The 26158-nt window shown below is 33.2% G+C and overlaps 1 protein-coding gene across 1 annotated transcript in view; it reads left to right on the top strand.

Annotated features, from left to right (window-relative positions):
* The window catches only part of DPYD (dihydropyrimidine dehydrogenase), an 802527-nt gene that overhangs the window by 200924 nt on the left and 575445 nt on the right, over positions 1 to 26158 (top strand). The window contains exon 5 of the mRNA XM_055340016.1: positions 10676 to 10837. Coding sequence (XP_055195991.1) covers positions 10676 to 10837 — 162 coding nt within the window. The remainder of the gene's footprint in view (positions 1 to 10675; positions 10838 to 26158) is intronic.

The following is a 26158-nucleotide window of genomic DNA, read 5'->3' as shown; positions in this document are numbered from 1 at the left end:
ACTGTGTTTTTTTTTCCTTTTTTTTTTTTACAAATCAAAGCTTTGTGACATACCTACATTGAATAAGTGTTGGCACCATTTTCCAACAGCATTTGCCCACTTCATGTCTCTGTGTCACATTTTGTAATTCTCACAATATTTTAAACCTTTTCATTATTTATTATGTTTCTTATGATGATCTGTGATTAGTCATTATGACTCACTGGAAGCTCAGATAATGGTTAACATTTCTTAATTTTTAAAATTAAGGTATGTGTAGGATGCCTTGGTGGATTAGCGGTTGAGCATATGCCTTCGGCTCAGGGGATGATCCCAGGGTCCAGGGATTGAGTCCCTCAATGGGGCTCCCTGCGAGGAGCCTGCTTCTCCTTCTGCCTGTGTCTCTGCCTCTCTCTCTCTGTTTATCATGAATAAATAAATAAATTTAAAAAATAAGTAAAATTAAGGTACATGCATTGTTTTTTGGACATAATGCTATTGCACACCTAATAGACCATAGTGTAGTATAGGCATAACTTTATATACACTAGGAAACCAGAAAATTTTTGATTCATTCACTTTATTGTGTGGTATTCGCTTTATTGCAGTGGTTTCGTACTGAACCTGCAATATCTCTGAAGTATGCTTGTAAATTTATTTAAACTTGGCTAACAATTTCTTTGATTTGGGTATTTTTTGCTTTATTAAATAACAAATTGTTTTTTTTTTTTAAAGAAAGAAATAGTAACAAAAACCTCCAGAGTTTTTCTCTGCAGCCAAATATTAGTAATCAGTATATATTAAATTGAGATGAAGTAATTTTAGTAGTTTTCTGAGTAGCCAGTAATATGTGTGATGTTGCTTATTTATAGTATAATATCTTTCAGAAGGAGAATATATGAAATATTACATCCAAATACTAAATTTTTACTTCAAACTCCTAGACAGCCAATTGAGTATATGCTGCATGTATATTTTTGATTGTCCAAATAAAAAGAATCATATTTAGGCCATAATTCTGGTGATCTTTGTTTTTTTTTTCTTTATTTTTATTTTTTTAATAATAAATTTATTTTTTATTGGTGTTCAATTTGCCAACATACAGAATAACACCCAGTGCTCATCCCATCAAGTGCCCCCACCCCAGTGCCCATCATCCACTCACCCCCACCCCCCGCCCTCCTCCCCTTCCACCACCCCTAGTTCACTTCGCAGAGTCAGGAGTCTCTATGTTCTGTCTCCATTTCTGATATTTCTGGTGATCTTTGAAAATATATAAATTTAGTTGGGTTGTAAGGAAAATTAATCTCAGTGTAGTATTATAAAGTTAGAGAAAAATATCTTATAATTTTTTCTGTAGTATAATAATCTCCTGCCTCTTCTGTTCAGTTTCACTTTCCATGATTTTAGTTACCCATAGTCAACTGCAGTTGGGAAGCAAATACTCCTGATATATCATCAGAGATTCAGTTTCGTAGCCTAACTCTTAACATATATCTTTCTGTATTTGAATTGAAGTTTAGATATAAAAAGGCATACTGTCTTTGTGAAGAAAATTATATCTGGATTATGATATACACAAACTCTAGTATTCAATGAAATAAAATAATCTTATATCCTATTTTGTTTATATTTCTTAATAACCCACTTAGAATGAAAAAAAAGTATTTCTGTAATTTCTTACAAAATCTATAGCACCTTTTGTTATTTTCTCTGCATAAAGTGGCTTTTTAAATTTCCATAGTATATAGTCACATTATGTACCTTAAATTGATAATTCCATCAACACTCAAAAACCAGGGCAGCCCCAGTGACTCAGTGGTTTAGCACCGCCTTCATTCTGGGGCATGATCCTGGAGACCCAGGATCGAGTCCCAGGTCAGGCTCCCTCCTTCTCCCTCTGCCTGTGTCTCTGCCTCTCTCTCTCTGTGACTCTCATGAATAAATAAATAAAAATCTTAAAAAAAATAATAAATAATCCATTTGGAAATAGGCAGAAGACTGTGAAGAGACATTTTTCCAAAGAAGACACCTCTAAATGGCCAACAGACACATGAAAAGATGCTCAACATCACTCATCATCAGGGAAATACAAGTCAAAACCAAAATGAGATAACACCTCACACCTGTCAGAATGGCTAAAATTAACAACACAGGAAACAACAGATGTTGGTGAGGACGCAGAAGGGGAATCCTCTTGCACTATTGGTGGGAATGCAAACTGATGCAGCCCCTCTGGAAAATAGTATGGGGGTTCCTGAAAAAGTTAAAGATAGAACTACCTTACAATCCAGAAATTGCACTACTAGGCATTTACCCAGAGGATGCAAAAATACTGATATATGAAGGAACACTTGCACCCCAATGTTAATACAGCATTATCAATAATAGCCAAATTAAGGAAAGATCCCAAATGTCCATTGGCTGATGAATGGATAAAGAAGATGTGGTATAAAATGTGTGTGTGTGTGTGTTTGTGTGTGTGTGTGTGTATATATATATATATATATATATATATATATATATATTCATTGGACTATTACTCAGCCATCAAAAAGAATCTAATATTGCTATTTGTGACATGGATGGAGCTAGAGTGTATTACACTAAGTGAAATAAGTCAGTCAGATGAAGACAAATACCATATGATTTCATTCACATGAGGAATTTAAGAAAAGAAACAGATAAACATAGGGGAAGAGAAAAAAAAAAGAGAGGGAAGCTAACCATAAGAGACTCTTAACTATAGAGAACAAACTGACGGTTGATGGAGGGGAGGTGGATGTGAGATGGCCTAAATGAGTGATGAGTGTTAGGAGTGCACTTGTGTTGAGCACTGGGTGTAATATGTAAGTGATGAATCACTAAATTCTATTCCTGAAAACAACATTACACCAGTGTTAACTAGAATTTTAAAAATATAGTAAAATAAAAGAAACAGATATTTCCAAAACAGTGAAGCACTTTAATTTTTTAAAAATGTATACAAATTATGTTTTATATTAAAAGGTAAATGATAATCAGTTACCTTTCTAAAAAGTATTGTATTCCACTATCTGCTTGTAGGTAAGGAATGTAGAATAGAGATCATCTTTGACCTCAAAAAAATTAAAAAAATAATTAATAAAAGACACACACATGTCAGAAAAAATATACAAATATTGTCAATGTATGTTAACAAATAGTATGTTCAAAAGGGTGTAGTACAAAGAATAGTCTGGCATTATGTTCCTAGTTGAAAAATGGCTGAAATTTTAATAAAGCTTTTTCAAGGAAATGCCATTTGAAAAATGATATAAAGTGTGAAAAGAATAGATTTGGTATAGATGAAAATTTTATTTGCTTCAGCTGGAACACTGTAAAGGCAACAATACTGAATCTTTTTTTTTTAAGATTTTATTTATTTATTCATGAGAGACAAAGAGAGAGAAAGAGAGAAGCAGAGACACAGGCAGAGGGAGAAGCAGGCTCCACGCAGGGAGCCTGACTTGGAGACTCGATTGATCCAGGTTTCCAGGATCAGGCCCTGGGCTGAAGGCCGCTAAACCGCTGAGCCACCCGGGCTGCCCAACAATACTGATTATTTACATATATCTAGTGCTTAATAAAAGTTTTGTCATGGAGTAGATGTTCAATAAGTAACTTGATGATTAATGAAAGAATGTAATACCTGTACACATATACACTAAGATTTCTTAACTAACTCATGGGGGAATTAATGAATTTTAAAATCAATTAAACAGATAAAGGTGGATAGGGACCAGAAAATAAGAGAAATAGAAGTGACATTTTTATATTTCTATAGGGTATACAAAGAATTATACCTCTTCTTACATACCTTCATGCCATTTTTCCATGACTTAATATATTAATGATAGGTTTGCTTTGTATAGATTTTGCTTCTTTCTTTCTGACTTTTTTTATTCTACTTCATAACATCAATTTTCTTTAATAAACTTCAAAATCTTAAACTCTTAATATTAACGTTGTAATAAAATCTTTTTTAGCTAGAAAAAGTCTAAGAGGAACAGGGTGCAGACTTATATTTATTAGGTCTATTCTGTGCTGTATAATGTACTAGGAGTGCTATATGTGTCATATTAAAAATAGTGTAAATATAACTAGTTAAGAAAGAATTTTTTCTGCATTTTTCAAGTGATGAAACTGAGGTTAAGAGAAACTAAATTCTACTCCAGTATGATATAATCAGGAAATAAATCCAGAAGTGTATGGTGTCGAAGCCTGTGTGCATGCACCTGTGTGCACCTTCACATGTGTTTCCTAGTTCAGCATCTCAAGGTCAGATAAAAAATTTTATTTTCTAAAAGAATAATTCTTTCCTTACACATTCATAGTTCTAAAAGTCTAATCATATTTTGCAAAACTTTTCTAAACTTAGTATGTCTGAGATATGAAGAGAGGATTTTCAAAGTAAAACCAGACAAACCTATTCTGTCCCCCTGTGTCCCCAGAAGAGTGCTACTGTGAGGGCAGGATATTTTGTGTGTTCTGTGAGTGATAGGTTCTTACTCTCCTTAGCCAAATGTGTGAAGACCAGTGGGTTGTTTATAAGAATGGTGACAGCTTGACAATTGTTCCCTGTCTCTATACTTTCTGTATATGCTATGAGGGACATTTTCTATCAAATTAATGTACATAAGCACACTCGCCATTAGACAGCTCAGTCTAGAAGTATAAGTAATGTTAATCATCCTTCTCACACTTGCAAACTTATTGAACTTTCCCAAGTATTTTAAATGCAGCAGATTGGAGTTTATCTTGGAAGGGTGCTCCCATCTGTGAAAACTCTCATTGGAAAAAGCAAGAACACTTTAAAATAAATCCACCAGCTGTTTTGATAATGTTGTGGTGATAGGACTATTGGTTAAATTTGTTATAACATATGAGATGATAGCTGGCTTGTGAGTTTTTCATGTTTCTTGATAATGACTTTAAAATCATTAAATTGTCGAAAGATGACACTAATGCAATTTCAAGTTATAACTTTAAAATAAAAAGCAAAGAATAAAACTTAAAGTTGTCTTAGAATTAGCCCACATGCAAATGGCACATGTAGCTTTGAACAAGCTTTAAAAACCCCAATGAGTAATGGAAAATTCAATACCTGCAAAATATGGGTAGGTTAATGGACTAGAGAACATTCAATATAGGTTCTCTTGTGTTGTTGATATAAAAACAACAAACATATCAGACATCATTTTTTGTTTTAGATTTTTGCTTAAAGAAGGAGTAAAAGTCTTCATAAAACAAATCTGTGCACAAAAGATCAGATATTTAATTTTTATTCTGACTAACATAACCCTGTACATTTTTCTTCACACAATAGAAGACTAAAATACTTGTGAGTGATTGAATAACCCGAAGAAACCAGGTGAAGTGATTGTGTATTTTCTAGAAGGAGACTGCTGGGGTATCTTTAAAGTACCCTTCTAAATTTAAATTTTAAGGCTTTTGCTTTTAGAAAGGTTTAAAAGCTCACAGAATAGGAGTCAAACCTCTTGTTTAGAAAGAGAACTCAAGAAATCTCTCCACTTACTAGGAGAGAAAAAATTGATATTGATCTTGACATTCTTGATGGGAACAGTTGAGGAGGTGTTCCTTTTCTAATAGGTTTCTGAATGTCTTTGACTCAGAGTACCCAACTTCCTACACAGTAGAGTTATCTACCATTTCTTCAGTTATTTGTGAGAGGTAGAGGTCAAAGGTGACTTCTGAATCATTGTTTGATGTTGGCTCAGACCATTTTCAAAACCATGTTTGTGTATTCTGTGACACAGGCTAATGCATTCCTTTTTTGATATATCATCATGTCTTCTTCACTTTCCTTATTTTTCCACTGAGAGTTTCAATAGCATCTATACAATAATCTTCCCAATTAGTCCTTTAATACTAGCACCTTTCTATAAAAAGCTTCAATTAGATACTAAACACTTTGATTAGAAGTCAAAATTTTCCATAATTTGTTCCAAGCACATTAAAATATATATCTTATAATCACCATTTCCTAAATGAATCAATGAACATCTCTAGCCAGTTGTCCAGATCATTATGCAAGGCATTTTTCTGAATTTTCTTGATTATTTACTCATGTCAGTCCAGGATAACTTGGATGCCATTCCCTCTCATCTCTTAGTCCTGTCAATTCAGAAATACTTTGATTACCACCCATTTAAAGCAGATTCTGATCCTCTTCCTCAAGTGACTTATCATTGATTCCAAAACATTTTGATGTGGGGGGGGGCTCCTTAATACTCATAACCCATATATCCTATCCACCCACCCACTGTAACCAGCCAAATAGGTAAGAGGTGCTATCTCATTATTTTGACTAGCATTTCTCTGATAGCTAATAATATTTAGCAACACTTCTTATGCTTATTGGCCATTTGTATATTTTTGGAGAAATGTTCATACTAATCCATTGTTCATTTTTAAATTGATTATCTTTTTATTTTAAGTTATAAGTGTTCTTCTTATATTCTAGATGAAAATTTTCTACCATATATGATTTTTTTTTCCTGTTCTGTGGGTTGCCTTTTAACTTTCTTTGTGGTGTTCTTTGTAGTACAAAAGTTTTTAATTCTAATGAAATTCAACCATTTTTTTTTTAAAGATTTTATTTATTTATTTGAGAAAAAAAAAAAAGCATGAGAAGGGGCAGAGACAGTAGAAGCACACTCCACTGAGCCAGGAGTCTGATGCGGAGCTTGATCCCAGGGTCCTGGGACTGTGACCTGAGCTGAAGGCAGACCCTTAATCAACTGAGCCACCCAGGCACCCCTGAATTGTCTATTTTTTGTTGTGTTGTTGCTTGTGCTTTTGTCATTATGTCCAAAAACCATTGCTTAATCCAAGGTCTTAAAACTTTATTCCTATACTGTCTTCTAAGAGTTTATAGGTTTATTTCTAACATTTAATCTATTGTTAATTAATTTTTAGATATGCTATAAAATAGAGATCATCTCCATCCTTTTGCTTATGGATATTCAGTTATCACATCATTTCTTAAGAGGAATATTCTTTCTTTATAGAATTGTCTTGGAACTCTTGTCAGAAAACCAATTGAACATAAAAATGAGGGTTCTATCTAGACTTTCAATGCTGTTCTGTTGGTCTCTATGTGTATTATTATGCCATTACCACACTTTCTTGATTACTGTAGCTTCATGTAAGTTTTGACATTAGTTAGTGTGATTCTTCTAACTTTATTTTTCTTTTTCACAGCTATTTTGCCTATTCTGGATTTCTTGCTTTTTTTCATTTGAATTTTAGAGTCTGTATGCCAATTTTTGCAAAAAATATCTGCTAAGATTTTGATAGGGCTTGCACTGAAGCTGTAGATAAATTTGAGGACTATCAATATCCTGGTAATAAGTCTTCTAATTCATAATCATGAGCTGTCTTTCCATATGCTTAGGTCTTCTTTAACTTCTTTCAGCAATGTTCTGTTTTACACATTTTTTGTAAATATAGTCTAGATAATTTGTATTCTGATCTTTTTATAAATTATTTTTTATTTCATTTTTGTTTTGTTCATTGTTTTATACATTGTGTGTAGAAATAAAATTGATTATTGTATATTGGGTGATCTTATGTCCATCATGCAACTGGCTATAGTCATTATTATTAGTGCTGTATTAATGTTCTACATGAAAAAAATACATATATATGCTTAGACTATATATATATATAATATATATATATATATATATTATATATATATATATATATAAAGCAGGCTCCAAAAGGGAGAATTTTTCTTCCTGTCGTCTTTTTTGTGCTATTCAGTTCCTCAGTTGGTTGGCTGATGTCCACCCAGTTGAGTGATAGATAACTGGGAGGGCAATCTACTTTGGTGTGTCCACCAATTTAAATTCTAATCTTATATGGAAATGCCTTCATGTGCCCACTCATTATTTTGGTGTGAAATAATGCTTAATGTGGGCATCCCATGGCACAGTCAAGTTGACACACAAAATTAAGCATTATAGTGCTAATAGTTTTTTAGTGGACTAGGGTTTTCGATATACAGATCACTTCATCTACAAGTAGAAATAGTTTTAATTCTTACTTTCCAATGTGAATAGCTTTTACTTCTTTAGAACCTCCAGTACTGGCAGCCCTAGTGCCTCAGTGGTTTAGTGCTGCCTTCAGCCCAGGGTGTGATCCTGGAGACCCCGGATTGAGTCCCACATCAGGCTTCCTGTATGGAGACTGCTTCTCCCTCTGCCTGTGTTTCTGCCCCCCCCCCCCGTGTCTCTCATGAATAAATAAATAAAAATCTTAAAAATAAAATAAAATAAAACCTCCAGTACTATTCTGGATAGATCTGCATCCTTGTATTTTTCTTAATTGTAAGAAAAAAGCATTCAATTTTCAGCATAAAGTAAGATGTTAGCTGTGTTTTTTAATTAGATGTCCTTTATTAACCTCTAAAGTGAATTAATGGCCTTCTTTTTGTGGTCTGTTGAGTTTTTTTTATGAAAGGTATTGGATTTTGTCAAATGCTTTTCTGCATTTTTTGAGATGATCGTGTGATTTTTGTCCTTTATTTTATTGATGCAGTGTGTTATATTAATTGATTTAAGGGATAATAAACCAACCCTGAATTCTTGAGATAAATTCCATATGTATATTTTGGAAGTATTTGTGAAGAATTGGTATAAATTGTTAAATACTTTGTATAATTCAGTATTTAAGCCATGTCAGCCCCAAATGCTCCTTGAATCACCTTCCCTACGTTATCCTCAAATGTTTCTTGAATCTCCTTTACTATCTTAATGATTCATTATTCATTAATGAGTCAAGTACAATCTTTGTTACATGCTCTTTCTGTATGTGTAACAGAATCTGGTGTTAACTTTTGAAAATTATACTTTGACCACATAGTGCTTTACTGTTGTTCCTTATCAGTGACACTAACAAAGACTTTCACAAAGACAGTAGCAGATATGACCAAATTTGAGGAAAAAAATGGATGAATCTCAAGTGAAGATGAAATGACTTTTACTTTAATTTTTTGTTAAATTGACAGGAAGGTCAAAGCTAAGGGGAATATATAAAACATTCATCTAATAAAATACAAAGTATAATTATTGAGCTAGCTATGTGCTCTCCAGTTTATAGTGAAAACAGCTGTGTGTGTTTTACATCAAGATATCTGAAGAGTAATGTAACTAAATTTTATAACCTATTCAGTATTGAACAGTTTTCTTTAGTATTAGAGTATATCTTGGTCCTTAGGAGTATGTGGTCATATTATATGGCTTTGAATCCTGGTTCTGTCACTATATATGCTCTGTGATCCTTTGGCAAATTATTTACCCTTCCTATCCCAGTTTATTTACTTATAAGTTGAATTTAATAACACATTCCTATTATGTATTCAGAAAATACATACTGAAGAACCATTCTAATGTGTTAGATGTTATTGTTGGTTGCTAAGGAGACACACTGAATAAGACAAATACTGTTAAACCACTATTACCACTATAAAACCATGCATTAAGATCTATTTTTAAATGTTTTATTCAGTTATGGAATGCCAGTTTGATTCTTTTGAAATAGATCACAGTATACAGAGTCCCCATATAGACCTGCACATTATTTTCTCTATTATTAATATCTGATATTACAGTAGCACATTTATTATAATTAATGAAACATTATTTATGATTTATTACTAACTATAGTCTATGCTTTCTTCAGATGTCCTTAGTTTTTACCTAGTGCCTTTTTTCCTGATCTAAGATCATGTCCAGAATAGCAAATGACATTTAGTTGTCATGTTTCCTTTGGGTTTTCTTGAGTTTTATATTTTCTCAAAATCATCCTTATTTTTGATGTACTTGACAGTTTTGAGGAATGCTGGTCAGGTCCAATTCTTAGTTTTGATAGGAGAAAAAAATACTCCCACAACCTTCAAGTTGTTCATTCTTAGTCAATAATGATATTGTTATACAATGTATGTACACATTGGGTTCTAAAAACTCTTGATAAAATTAGTAGGGTTCTAAGTTATTCTATAATAACCAAATGTATGGAAGGAAGTAATGATTATATGAGCACGTCAAGGTCTGGTTCAGAACTGCCTGTATAAGATGCAGTTTCATCTGCATCTTTTGTTAATAGTATGTAATTGAAGGATGTTAACACAGAGTGCCATTTATATAGTCTCTCTGGACCAGCAAGATGAAAGAAAGGGAAAGAGGGCCCTAGATGCTTTTAATTTAGTTAAGTGGAGGATAACTTGAATTTCACCTTTTTGTTTGATTGCTTTTAAAATTTTTAAGAATTAATCTAAGTTTGTTCAATCTATCTTTCTTACCTTTGTTAAAAATGAAAGAGATAATTCTTCTCAGGTTATAGTTAGATGCCTTGAGAAAGAAAACTTTCTTTTTATAGAACATTATAGAACATTTATACTTTAAATTTGTTTTCCAAATTGATTAGTTGTTCATTTATTGATACACCATATACTGAATATTCCTGTATGTTAGGTACTCGGCTAGTTATTACTTGATGTTTTCTGATGGTAAACAGTATTGTAACCTCTACATCTTAGACATATCTTAATCTTCAACTCAACTACCTAATACAAAATTAGGTTATATTTTGAATGTGTAAGGTGCATAATAAAATTGTTACATAATAAAATTTTATTTTATTTTTGTAGAACTATTATGGAGCTGCTAAGATGATTTTTTCCGACAACCCACTTGGTCTGACCTGTGGAATGGTATGTCCAACTTCCGATCTTTGTGTAGGTGGATGCAATTTATATGCCACTGAAGAGGGACCAATTAATATTGGTGGATTGCAGCAGTTTGCTACTGAGGTAAGTAAGCTGTACATACTGTTTTTCTCCCACTCACCTCTACAGCACAAAAATCTTAAAGTAACTTTAATCCTTGGTGCTCCTTTGATATCCCAAATTTTTAGTGTGATGCACAGCTAATGTGTGCTGTATGCCCTAAATAATATTTTTATTTAGTAATGGCTATAAAAATTAAGGTTCATAAAACCATATATCAAATTAATTGCAATCCCAGAAAGTTATTAAAATATTGAGTGGAAGTTATATAAATTAGAGGGTCTGAAACAAAAATTCATTCATTAACTTTGCATTGGAGTGTGACAGGGAGACCCCATTATAAATAGGCTATCTTGGGGATCCCTGGGTGGCTCAGCAGTTTGGCGCCTGCCTGCCTTTGGCCCTGGGCGTGATCCTGGAGTCCCGGGATCGAGTCCTGCATTGGGCTCCTGGCATGGAGCCTGCTTCTCCCTCCTCCTGTGTCTCTGCCTCGCTCTCTTTTTTTCTCTCTATGTCTATCATAAATAAATAAATAAATAAATAAAAATAAAGCTTTAAAAAAAAAAAAGGCCGAACTGATTCTTCTTCCTGAAATTCTCTTTAATGTTTATTGCTTGAAATAATACATCATTTATTCTTATTTGTTTGTTTGTTTATTTATTTATTTATTTATTTATTTATTTATTTATTTATTTAAGTAATGGGGGGTTAGAGAATTTTCAAAAACCCAACACCGAATAATATTCTTTTAAGTGAAATTTTATAAACTATTAGATTAGAAGCAGATATGTTATTTGGATACAGATTTATAATAAAATCAAAGCATTTAAAAAAATTATTTATGAGAGAGAGAGACAGAGACAGAGACAGAGACACAGGCAGAGGGAGAAACAGGCTCCATGCAGGGATGTGGGCCTCAATCCCAGGACTCCAGATTCACGCCCTGGGCCAAAGGCAGGTGCTAAACCACTGAGCCACTCAGGGATCCCAAATGAAACCATTTTATCACACAGGTTAGCTCTCTCTCTTATGAATCCTTTGTCAATGACTGATACTCTGGGACATCTTATGCTCTCTGGTAACCCCTATTTGGAGTCAACTACCAGGTTATTTTCCACGTATCATTTAAATGATCAACATATATCGAGTTACAGTAAGATTGTATAGTCCTTAGGGTCAGTTGGCTAAAAGACTAAATTAAATGCCTGTCAACACTAGATTTTTACTTAATGACTTCCCCATCTGGTTTTGTCAACTCAAACACAACATATTTTTTCCTTTTAGGATCCTTCCTATAACATCCCTCAAGATTAAGTCTCACTTTGCTTTTAGTAATAAATCAAAGTTATTCCTTCTCTGCTTTCTGACAAGTTAATTCTAAGCAAGGGCTCCTAGGAATGAGAAAATAGAAGCAACGTGATGTTGTGAGTTGTTCCAATAAATTATTGGATTTAATTTCTTTTCTACCAAATTCAAAATTGCTTTAGGCTTACCTGACCATTGTAAGGTATGATCTTTACAACCGGAAAGTCCTTAGTTGATAGAGAAGATTAACCTCAGTTCTTCAACATCTTTCTTCGGGGACTCATTGCTTCTTCATTATAACAGGGCAAGCTTGTAAGGATGTAGTAAATGAAAGGGCATTATATATATATATATATATATATATATATATATATATATATATATATATAAATTAATACTGCATTTCAAAACAAAAGGAGTTAAAATAATGTTACTCTGTCAGTGACTTGTACGATAGAGATCATTCTTCTGAGAACTCTCACTTCTTGATTTAAATTGAGGTATAGTTGACAAAAACTATTATAATTTTGGGTCCCTTGGACTTTCTGGTTTTCTAATTGAGATGTTGTTTTGGGGCTCATCTCTCTGGTTCGGATCTCAAGGGTTGGGGTACTTGATATGTGACGCCAACCCTTCACCCTCTAGGGGAACCGCCATACTGGTGAGATCCCTCTCTATGGTGTGTTGCTGTCCCACCAGGAGGTTTTTTGAGACCATAGCTACTCTCCTACCTGTCTCAATATGGTCTTTTTAACCTTTGTTGTGGAAAATAAGTTCATCTAGTATTTTGATTTTTCTCAGAGGGAAATAATTCATATGTAACTTTAGATTTGGTGTGTCCATGGGAGGAGATGAGTTCAGGATTTTTCTGTTCCACCATCTTGCAGAAGTCCCCTTTTTCACCCTCACTTGGTATTAATGAACTGCTTCCACCCCTTCCTAAAGCAGTTCTTTGTTTTCTTTTGCTGTGTATGTGTGTGCTTTGTTTTGTTTTTTAGTTTAAGATATAGCATCATTTAGGATGGCATTAAATGCATTGTAAGTGAATAATGGAGTTTAAAATAGGGATGTATCTAACTTTTACATTTCAATTGTACTTTATAAAACAGTAACTTCAAGTATATCTGTCGAATTATAAATAAGTTTTGTAATGGAACTGTGAAGAAAAACTCTTTTTCTCTTTTTAAGTTGTCCTCTTAGGGCAAGATACTTTAAAAAGTTTTGTTATTCATAAGTCAGTGCGAGGTTTACTTAAACTTACCCAACTATCAGTATTGTTATGAAGATAAGCCAAAGATAGACCACATATTAATTTGTTCTCAGTGAATAGAGAAAGTACAATGTGCAAACTACTATTATTATTTCAAACTACTAAACTATTGACACTTAAGTTGAAGCAGAACATGATGCAAATAATTTTATTTATTTTGGTTGTTTGATAAAACAATGATTGATTTTTGACCTTTAAAGAAATACAAATCTGCTTTCAACCAAATTAAGGAAAGTTTAGGAAAGCAGACTAAAATAGTATGATATTTTTCAAAATTGTTTTTCCTGTAATTTATAAGTGATTTTTAAAATATCAACTTCGCAGTTTGCCATTATTGGTTAAATCCATACCTTTTACTTTTTCGATTTGAACATGGGCATATGGAACATAGAGATCATAATAGAATACAAATAAATCACACGATGAATAGCCTGCAGTTGCATCAGGAGACCAGCTGCTTTTTTGTTGTTGTTGTTCTACTTGTCATTATTATTCAATCCTTTGCTATCCCCAAATCAGCAGTGACCTTGCTTCAGAAATTTGTGTGTGCCTATGGAACATATAGACTATGGAGTGATTCTGACTCTCTAGGAGGCAGTTCTTCCTAGTTCAATTAGGTATAACAATATTGCCTCAATAAAATAACTTAAAAATAATAGTTTGTATGGATTCTCCTTTCTTTGTTTTAATAAATTTATTTTTTATTGGTGTTCAGTTTACCAACGTATAGAATAACACCCAGTGCTAATCCCATCAGGTGCCCCCCTCAGTGCCTGTCACCCAGTCATCCCCACCCCCCCCACCCACCTCCCTTTCTATCACCCCTAGTTCATTTCCCAGAGTTAGGAGGCTCTCATGTTCTGTTTCCTTCTGATATTTCCCACTCATTTTTTCTCCTTTCCCCTTTATTCCCTTTCACTATTTTTTATATTCCCCAAATGAATGAGACCATATAATGTTTGTCCTTCTCTGATTGACTTATTTCACTCAGCATAATACCCTCCAGTTCCATCCACATCGAAGCAAATGGTGGGTATTTGTAATTTCTAATGGCTGAGTAATGTTCCATTATATACAGTGACCACATCTTTATCCATTCATCTTTTGATGAACACTGAGGCTCCTTCCACAGTTTGGCTATTGTGGACATTGCTGCTAGAAACATCGGGGTGCAGGTGTCCTTGCGTTTTACTGCATCTGTATCTTTGGGGTAAATCCCCAGCAGTGCAATTGCTGGGTCGTAGGGCAGATCTATTTTTAACTCTTTGAGGAACTTCTACACAGTTTTCCAGAGTGGCTCCACCAGTTCACATTCCCACCAACAGTGCAAGAGGGTTCCCCTTTCTCCACATCCTCTCCAACATTTGTGGTTTCCTGCCTTGTTAATTTTCCCCATTCTCACTGGTGTGAGGTGGGATCTCATTGTGGTTTTGATTTGTATTTCCCTGATGGCAAGTGATGCAGAGCATTTTCTCATGTGCATGTTGGCCATGTCTATGTCTTCCTCTGTGAGATTTCTGTTCATGTCTTTTGCCCATTTCAGGATTGGATTGTTTGTTTCTTTGCTGTTGAGTTTAATAAGTTCTTTATAGACCTTGGATACTAGCCCTTTATCTGATACGTCATTTGCAAATCTCTTCTCCCATTCTGTAGGTTGTCTTTTAGTTTTGTTGACTGTATCCTTTGCTGTGCAAAAGCTTCTTATCTTGATTAAGTTCCAATAGTTCATTTTTGCTTTTGTTTCTTTTGCCTTCGTGGATGTATCTTGCAAGAAGTTACTGTGGCCGAGTTCAAAAAGGGTGTTGCCTGTGTTCTCCTCTAGAATTTTGATGGAATCTTGTCTCACATTTAGATCTTTCATCCATTTTGAGTTTATCTTTGTGTATGGTGCAAAAGAGTGGTCTAGTTTCATTCTTCTGCGTGTGGATGTCCAATTTTCCAGCACCATTTATTGAAAAGACTGTCTTTTTTCCATGGACTTTCCTCAGAGAGTTGGAACGAATTATTTTAAGATTTGTGTGGAATCAGAAAAGACCCCGAATAGCCAGGGAAATATTAAAAAAGAAAACCATAGCTGGGGGGATCACAATGCCAGATTTCAGGTTGTACTACAAAGCTATGGTCATCAAGACAGTGTGGTACTGGCACAAAAACAGACACATAGATCAATTAACAGAATAGAGAATCCAGAAATGGACCCTCAACTTTATGGTCAATTAATATTCGACAAAGGTGGAAAGACTATCCACTGGATTCTCCTTTCACTCTCATGAAGGTTTTAAAATTTTTCTACGGCAGCCCGGGCGGCTCAGAGGCTTAGCGCCCCCTTCAGCCCAGGGCCTGATCCTGGAGACCTGGGATCAAGTCCCACATCAGGCTCCCTGCATGAAGCCTGCTTCTCCCTCTGTCTCTCTCTCTCTCTGTGTGTGTGTGTGTGTGTGTGTGTGTGTCTCATGAATAAATAAAATCTTAAAAAAAATAAAAAATAAACAAATTTTTTCTAAACAAGTGTAACCCTTGAAATTTTTTTTTGAAATGTGTTTGAGTATATAATTGAATTCTAAAGAAATCATTACATTAATCACCCATATGGACTAACTGGACTTTCACTGTTTCATAAACTTAACTAATAAATTGTTGCAAAAGGAGAATGAAATGAGAACACATCTTTCTACTCATTTTCTAAAGTTTGAAAAATAAACTGTCATACTTAGCTGCATATTAAATCAGTTCCCTTCTGTGGTTTTTAACTAGTTATGGAGTCAGTTTAAAGAAAATAAAGTTAAAAGTCCAAGGTTTTGAAGTTTGACTTTAAATGTTAAGATGAATGAGGGCCATAGGTTCACTACTTAAAATTGTTTCTTCAGTTATGAATTTTTAGAAATGCGTTAGATTATGGAATTGTTCTCTAAAAAGATTATTTGGTGTTCACAATAAATATTCTATGAGATTATTTATTTTAATTACCTATTAACTATACTGTTTTGTGAGATGTATACTTCTTGACACTGCACCTTTAGTTTTGTTTTTATACTTTTAGTTAGGAATGGAACTGATAAACAGAATTCTGAACTAAATCAAGTGACTTCCTGGCAACAGAATTACTCTTTAGATTTTTTTACCTGTATCTCTCAGCAGGTTTTTTTTAATATCACCTTTCATTTCATATAACCCAATTGTTGTCCACCATCATACACTATTTATACACTATTATATACTATTTGTTTTTAATCTTTATCTTACTGGTCAGACACAATTCAAATTAAATTGATCAGTTGCCTATAATACAATGAAAAAATACAGTAATGTAATTCAAACAGGCAGGTGTTAGAAGCCTATATTAATAGATATTTTATAATTATTTAAATTATGTAAATATTTATATTTTGCTTGAATACTACAGTAAATATTTTGGAGAATTGTGAATGAAAGGAATATTATTACCTGAGTTAATTTTGATTTAATAGGACACATATTATTTCTATCATATCTTCATTTTGAACATGGAAGTCACTAAAAGCCTTAAACTTTTGTCTTCTAAAAACATAAGTGAGGAGAAAAAAGAAATATGCATTCTAATATAAACAGAGTATTGCATGTTCTCTTTCAAGTAATATATTTTTGTGGTATAATTTGTCTAATAGGAAAATAGAGATAAAAAAAAGAATAAATCTTATTCTCAAATTTAAAACCATTATAGAAAAAAACGTACATACACTGTAAGATTGGAATTACTCTCTCTGTTATGTTGATTGCTTTATAAGTAAGATAATCAAATGACTGAGATACTTTAGAGAGTGAGCAAGGACATTATTAATAATTAATTCAGGACAGCAGGCACAAACCAGGATTATCCCAGGAGACTGTCTTGTATGAACAGCCAGTGTAATAAATTCCCACTAGGTAAGGATTCAGTTAATCAAACAAACATTGATTGAGTATTGATTAGAATTAAGTGTTGTCGTAGGCTTTTTTGAACTACAGGTCTTGGGAAACTACAACACGTCTCAAGAAATAATACAAGCCAACAACTACAAGTTTGTATCAAACTTAATAATACATATCGCATTTACCTTAGCATCCCCTGGACTGATAATTCAGTCTTCATTAATTTTTGTCACTTGGTTTTAGAGGCGATTAGACCTTTGTACAAAGGAAAAGATAAAGCAGGGGAAAATATAGAGCTACAGAAGTATACCATTCCTGTGTAGCACTTCAATTTATTTTTATGATATCTCACTTTAAAATGTTGATAAAGCACCCTTGAGACACTTAAACTAGATAATGTTTTTCCCATTCCAGACATGAGGAAAGTAAGGATCAAAGTGATTAAAAAATAGTTAACGTTGAACAAACTTCTGTTGCACTGGACAGTGTTAGGTACTTCACTTAGAATTTGACTAATCTTGAAAATAACCCTTCAGGTAAATGTGATCATGTCCATTCGTTGCAACAAGGGACTCCATGAAAAAATTTGATTTCCCCAAATTCACATCTAATAAAGGCAGATCTAGAATACAAATCTAATGCACTAATTTCCATCATTTCACAAACTCTCACTCTCTGCAGATATTGCTATAAGGCATCAATACAAACTCACTGTAAACCCAAGTTTTTTGGCCATAAGTTCACAGTATTGCACTTTGTAAAATTTACCTCAGTCACTGTACCTCACAACTCACATAATGAGGTTTCTGTGTGATATGAAACCACAATATTAAGGATGAATGTAGGGACTGGGTGGCTCAGTGGTTGAGAGTCTGCCTTTGGTTCAGGGCATGATCCTGGAATCCTGGGATCGAGTCCCACATCATGCTCCATGCATGGAGCCTGCTTCTCCCTCTCTGCCTGGGTCTCTGCCTCTCTCTATCTGTGTCTCTTGTGAATAAATAAATAAAATCTTAAAAAAAAAGATGAATGTAGCTTTGTTGTTTTCTTTTGTTTATGCATGTTGCTAAAAAGTTTTTATTTTATTTATTATTTTATTTTTCTGGCCAGTGAAGGAGTATTGTAGATCTAGGACTCAGGGGCCTAAGATGATAAACTTTGGGTTCCTTCTATGAAAATTTGCAAAAAACACTACTATAAAGCTTAAATACTGCACCCTGAAAGGGGCCCATTTTATTACAGGCCCTAGAGCTCAAGATTATATCTAAAGTTTATTTTATTTTGGAAAGCCTAAGCCTGATGATGATAGCTGGTTTATAAGTAAATTTAAGAATGAGTCTAGCACATTTATAATACAATTTGGCAAAGTGGTCAATAAAATCTATCAGGTCATGTGTATCTAATCTAAAATGAAGATAAACTACCATGATAATGAATGATAACCAATATTTATGGTTAATCCCTTTTGCAGGTCATTTATAAATAGAATATGGATTAGAGAATAGTCATTAGATTAATGATATCTCACACTTGCCTCTCTGTCCCAAACTTGAATTGTCTTTGAATAAAATTTTTCCATACTACTACTATTTATTATCAGTATTACTAGCAGTTTGTGAATACTATTTATACAAAAAATAATTATTTATAAAATAAATAAGATGTACGTGAAAAATATACATTAAACATTAATAAAATCAATAGTTTGTACCCTGGTGAAATGTTGCTCTCAGGATTGCAAATACTAGTAATATCTGTTAAGGCTTGATTTATGTCTCTGCTTTTGGTCTTAATGCACTGGTTAATAGAAAATAATGTCTTGATGGATTTCACTAAATATCTGATGTTCTTTTCCAAAAAGCTTTAGAAATCTATGAAAAATACTCATTGCTAGCACAATGATTTATAATAAAACTGTAGGACAGGATAAATTGCTAGATGATTTTCATCAGCCTATTTTAGTCTATTTTAAAACTATTACCATCTAGAGCTTTAAGACATAAAAGTAGGTTTCTGAGATTTGGGATGATAACTTTGAAATTTGCCAAAATTATATACCTATTAAGATTATCTGCTACAATTTTTTTTCTGAATTTGTTTTTTATAAGTCGTATATAGAGTATATGTGTTATATAAATATATATAAATATTATTATATATAATATATATTGTGAGCCGCTTACAGTTAGAATGATGTAGTTTTATTGGCTTGAATTTTAAGAATTTAATAAATATGTATTTCCATAAATATATTTGATGAATAGAGGAATAAAGTAGTAGCAAACAGTGATATTGAAGCAATAATGGATCACTTGTAACAAGCAGGAGTTAAGATTTAAACCACCCATTTTACTCCAAAATATGATTATAATGAAATATAATAAGCACTCAACAAAAGTTAATACCTGAAGTAAAAAGGAATGTAAATACCTTTTGGTGCTAGAAGTATAGAAACATTCAACAGTTAAAAAAGGATTTGGGCCTCAGTCAGAGGCTACTGGGGAATTTTACTGATGAAAGGTACTAAGTACCAGAAACATATGTGAGGTAGAAAACAGGAGGCACCTACCCCAGTTGAAAGTTAAAAAAATTAGGTGCATCTACTTGGCCCGGCTGGGCCTTATATGAAGCTTCAGAGAGAAGCAGAGACAGCTGTGCCCCAATGTTTAAGTGGCACAGTAACTTGCTTCTGTGATATCTCTAAGTATTGCCTGGGGACTGGAGTTCTGGACTTCCAGTAAGAAACTTAGTTACATAGTTGGGGAGAGGGAGAGAGAAGAGTGTTGCTGGATTGAGGTCACTACATACTTGCTATAAGAAAGAAGAAAAGCAAGTGAAACAAGAGACAAATTCCACTTAGAATAAGTAAAACAAAAAGTTCAAGACTGTATAAGAAGAGCTAATGCTCCCGGTGATAATGAAGATTCAACCTCAAGATGATGACTGTATCTGAATGAATCACAAATAATATCATAATCAGGCTTTTTAAATAAATAAGCATAAAATAATAGCCTTGAATATAATATATAATGTATATTTAAAAAAACGAGTTTGGTATGAAAAATAGTTGATTAGAAATATTCGGTGAAATGAAAATATCTATAAAAAGTTAAATCTTTAAGTGGATATAGACAGATATAATTGGTGACCTAAAAAAAAATAGAACTGAGAAATTCATTCAGAGTATAGTAAAAAGATATAAAGAAAGGAAAACTAAAATGGAGAAGTTAAGCTTAGAGGCTCTGGTACACATATAAACAGTTCCTGAAATAGAGAACGAGAGATTGGCAAAAGCAGTCTTAAAGCAGTTATGGTAGAGAATTTTCCAAAAAGAAAGAAAAAATTTAAGGCCCTCACCTACATGTATGTTTGCAATAATGTGAAATATGAGGATAACAAAAGAATCAGAGCTTCCAGAAAGTGATAAAAAAGATCATTTTAAAACCAAGTGACAATTAAACGGACCCCACATTTCTCATCAGCTTTAATAGATATGAGAAATGAAGAGCACAATATTTTCAAAGCCTAAGATAAAGAACGTTATTACTCCTTTAACAAAGGACATTGATTAAAAATACTTTCACCTTGTTATTTATGAGAACTACTAAAAATGAGTTCTACTTTAGTATGAATGAAGGGAACCCAGAGTAAAAGAGAGAGGGGTAATAAACACTAAGAGTGAAGTGAAGAAACCAGCAAAATAATGGTGGTAAATGTAATTAGTGAGTGTAGTGTAATAATAAAATTATTTGGGGGATGTTAAAGATAGAAATAAAATTTTATATAATACCAACAAGGAAGACATTTGAGGTGAGGGTGAGGGAATATAGTGGGTAGTTAAGTGTCCTAAGGGTCTTTACAATGGTAGAGAAGGGAGTACTTAATAACTTAAGAGTATGTTTCTAAAAACATTGAAATATTGATGTTAAAATTTTAAAACTAATCACAAAAATATGGAAATACAATCTGTAACTGTGAAGCAATCATTGAAACAGAGAGGTAGGTGTGGAGAAAACAATTCAGTGTCAATAGGAAAGCAAAACTAAAACACAAGAGAGAGAAGCAAAGAAAAAGCAGGGTAAACATAACATGAAACGGGCAGTAGAAAGACATCCAAGTATATAATTAACTGCAAAAATTTATATTTATTAAATTTGTGTATGGAAACATAAATGACTGGTATCAATTTAAAATAAATACTACAAACAGCTTGTATGATGTCTAGAGGAAAAAGACCTTAGCAGAAACTTTGAAAATAACATAGTTGAAAAAAGATATGCTATGCACACACTAAGCATAAGAAGGTTAGTGTAGTGATATTAACATGTAACATAAATAGAATTTGGGGGCAAAAGTATTAATAAAAATGAAGAGAGAAGTAATGAAAAAAAGAATAAATGTCTTAAAACATTCGTAAACTAAAAAAAAAAATCATAAACTGTGCATACATTACAACATAGCCTTACCCAAAATTAGTAAAGTTTTTATTTGAATAAGGTTTATTAGGTTGATTAAATAAATCAGAAGTTTCCTGTATCCCTCTAATATGCACCTATTTATGCCATACGCCTGTTTACCATTTATCAAAATCGACCATGTACTAGGTCAGAACAATTACATATATATTTCCAAATAAGTATATGTGGACTGTATTTTTTATTACTACATACATAAATTAGAAATAAAAAATAAAAAATATTATAAAAATGAAACAATAGGAACAACAAATTTTGTCTTGGAATTAAAAAAAAAAACACATTTATAAATGATTCATGGGTTAAGGAGGTCATCACAGTAGAAACTACATAATATTTAGACCTGAATGAGAGCTTCCCACTGACAACCTATGAAATGCAACTAAAGTCATTTTTATCTGAAAATTTATTATGTTAAGTGTGGTTAACAGGAAAGAAAGCAATGACTATCCTAAGGAGCTAGAAAGAGAACAAATGGAGTGTGGATGGATATGTTGGTGTGGGTGTAGTGCTGGTGTTAAATTCTAAAAAATAAAAGAAAGGTAATGAAAATAATAGACAAATAATGAAAGAGAATATAAAAGCAAAAATAAAGATCTATAAAACAAATAGCTGGCTCTTTGAAAATAGTTTAGTAAATTTTCGAGTGGCATATCATGTAACACCCATTACATTTCAGTTATGACTGCCTTCTAATTGCTGTTGTTTTATTGTTTTCTTAGTCTGCTTACAAGTAGCATTGGTGCCATAGTTAATCATTATTGCTGTTTCCCTCCAAGTCACATAAATACAGAATAATCAATGGAAGCAGATCGGACTGGGAAGGATCTCTCTAGTCCACCATGTCACCACCACTTCCCTTTGCCTCCCTGCCATCCATCCTCTTGTCCCCAGCAAGCAGTAACATGGATTGCTTGGCGCCTGGCAGCTTTAGTTTCCAACTCTAACTTTGAACACACATCTGAGTGACTAACCAGGTACCAGGCAGCCTCTGGGTGCAAAGGATACAGTGATGAACAAGATAGGAATGATACTAGCCCTTTGGGAACTTACTGCCTAGTAAGAAAGAAAGACAATTAAGCAAGCAAATTACAATGAAGTGCTGAGGGAGCAGTGCGACTGTACTATGGGAGCCAGTAGCTAGGAAACCTAATAGATAGCCTAGCAGGGAGGGGAAGTTGAGCAGAGAAAGTGAAATTTAAACTGGGTCTTGAAAGGTGTTCATCAAATGCAGCAAAGTCAATAGTGGGTGTGTATTCAAGGCACAGAGAAAAACGTGAGCAAATCTTGAAGGCAAAATAATACTGTACTGGTTAATATGAACCTGCATGTGGTTTTGGATCAGTAAAGTTGCTCATTACTGAACTATGCCCATGTTTTCAAATTGTATTTGGCCAGTTTCAACCATTTACTTCAATTGTAGCCTCAAATCCCAGGTATAATATATAGTAATAATAAAAATATGAACTATAATGTAAGAATAATAACTTAGGTGTCAGTTCCAGTGTCTATAAAATGAACCATCTTACCAAACTTTGAAGACTGTTAGGACAGGAGATATAAATGTTAAACACCTAGGAGAGTGCCTTATAAAGAGAAGGCATTAATTTCAGGAGGTTATCATCATTGATTCATTCAGTCTTACAGTAAGTTGCTAAAGTAATTATTACCTCCTTAGTTTTAGAGCTGACATTTAGAGAGATGAAATAATCTCTAAGTCATTTTTTTTAAAAGATTGGTACTTGGTATTAGGTATTATCTTTCTTTCCTTCCTTCTAAGTAAGTTTTCTTTCTCATGGGCTCCAAGATAACTATGTGTAAAAATGAAGCCTACATAGAACAAATTGACTGCAATAATTTTTCTGTACTTCAGACATATGAATATTACCAAGAGAACTATTTACTAGTAGATATACATTTTATGCATACTGGTTTCTAGTGCAAGGAGGGCATATAAAGATATTTACTGAACTAAAGTGGAAATTGAATGGAACAGCGTATTCTGATCTCAAATTACACAGTATTTACTATGCCAGAAATGTCTCACAATAATGTTCATTATAATAAGAAAATAATAAAATAAAATCTTTAAGAATTACTAATATATTAATAATTTTGATAACTAAAGAGTTGATGTGGCATGGAGTTTTTCTTTATTCCCATTCATTTGAAACAAAGCTCCTATTTTTGGTGTGCCTTGTTTAATGTAGTGAAGAAAACTGTCAGGTAGCCTAAGAATTTTTCTTCTCAGAGGATGGCTGCAGTGAATAGCATGTATTCAGTATTTCCTTTTACTTCTTTTACAAAAGGAAGCAAGTTACAAAGAAAATTACATAGAAGCATCTCTTGGAAGGCATGTAATTTGAGGTAACTTACTTTGGATGCACAAATAGCAATCTTTCTTCATTTAAACATTCAAAAGGTAACCAGACTGTCATACTGCTAATAAATAACTCAAGGAAACTGAAGCCAGGAAAATAAAAATCTATTACTTTTATTAGGATTTTTTCTTAGACCCCCACTGATGAAATAGCATCCTTTTAGGAATTATCAGAAATTATGTTTTATTTTATAATGAAAGCAAGTTAAATGCTCACAAAAATATAAACCTCTTAAGAGGTACACAGAATACAATCACTTGCACACAATTTATCTTTCAACTGGTGGAGATACTTCAAAATTTCCAAGAATATTTTGTTTGTCTTCATTTTGTCATAGTTTATTTTTGCTGTTGCTTGGCTAATAAGAATAAATCGAATAATTGAGTAAGAATTATAACTACCAAACATTTATGTTTATTTTCATTATTTGCCATTTTAGAAAGTAGGAAGGATTAAAATGAGAATTACCCTCTAATCAGAATTAGTAAATATCCTTTGCATTTGGCATGTTATGTCCTTTTTCATTTAGAGAGCACTATATAATGATTAGAAAATTATTTTGTTCCTGTCTCCAGTATGTGAGCAGGCTTAGGGATAAATCTTACGGTTTCTCTCATGTCTCCGTCTTCTCATTTTTAAAATCAAGATAGTCTCTCCATTGCTTCAAAATAATGTGAAAATTATGGACAAAATGCTAGTAAAGTTAAGTCAATTTGGAGTGATGAAAGAAACACACTTTCCAGATAAGTGAGAGGTCAGAAATCAGGGTGATTATGCAAGGAAATTACTTTTAAGAAGTTTCTCAAGAAGAGCATTGACTTATAAATAACTGTCCTTCTGTATTACTGAGCAAGAACTCTATTTCCTTGGTTACTGTTACTCATTTTTTGAAGTCTGTCATGGGAGTTCAGCAATTTAAAAATTCATCCAAATCTTGTTGGATGCCTACTATGTGGTGAAATTTTCCTATACCCTGGGATTTCAGATGGGAGGGGAAAAAAACCACTCTGATTACTTCATAATCTATAGGGAAAGTCAGATTGTAAACTATGCTAAGTGGAAAAAAATGTAAAATCCTTAGCAAAGCGTGTAGAAGATAGTCAGTGCTCAGTTATTGGTATCTAAACATAATTTCAACAGCAGTAAATCCAGTAATCTGCCCCTAACTAGCTCCTTAGGGCTGGTTCAAAGCTTTTTTCATTATTTTCTATAACATAGGGCTCTATACATGTTTGTTACATACTACTGATGAAAAGTAAAACAATCTTAAAATACTCTAAGGTCACTGGGGGGGAAAAACACTTTTAAAAGGATATAAATTATTTTGATTAAGATCATGTTCCTCTTGCTGCAGCTAACTATCTTAGTTTCTTGACTTGTAGAATAGCATGGTAGGAAACCACATGGTGTGGTGCAGTGTTTTTCAAATGCCTCATTAATAGTTGTTGATTTGTAAGTTTAATTTATTAAATATAACCACCTTTGTTATTAATTGACCATTTTATATATATATATATATATATATATATAATTAGACTTACAAGGGATAAATTCATGTAATAGCTTTTTCATATTTCTTATTGAAATATTATGTGTGCATAATGATTTCTTACTGAAAATCACCATGAAAATTTGACAGTGACAGTAAGAGTTTAGGCTCTGGAGTAGAATAGTCTTTTTTTTTTTTAATCTTTATTTATTTATGATAGTCACACAGAGAGAGAGAGAGAGAGACAGAGACACAGGCAGAGGGAGAAGCAGGCTTCATGCACCGGGAGCCCGACGTGGGATTCGATCCCGGGTCTCCAGGATCGCGTGCTGGGCCAAAGGCAAGCGCTAAACCACTGTGCCACCCAGGGATCCCGGAGTAGAATAGTCTTGAGACAAAATCCTTACATTGTGAAAATGGCTTCCAATCTGAGAAATCGAAATAATAATTGTACCACCATAATAGAACTGTTGAAGACTGAGATCATTTATATAGTGAGTTAGTATAAAGCCCAACATAGTATGTGCTCAGTGTATA

This window comes from Nyctereutes procyonoides, unplaced genomic scaffold, assembly GCF_905146905.1.
Source record: "Nyctereutes procyonoides isolate TBG_1078 unplaced genomic scaffold, NYPRO_anot_genome, whole genome shotgun sequence".
In the NCBI taxonomy this organism is placed as follows: domain Eukaryota; kingdom Metazoa; phylum Chordata; class Mammalia; order Carnivora; family Canidae; genus Nyctereutes; species Nyctereutes procyonoides.
This window is presented reverse-complemented; position numbering and strand designations above follow the sequence as displayed.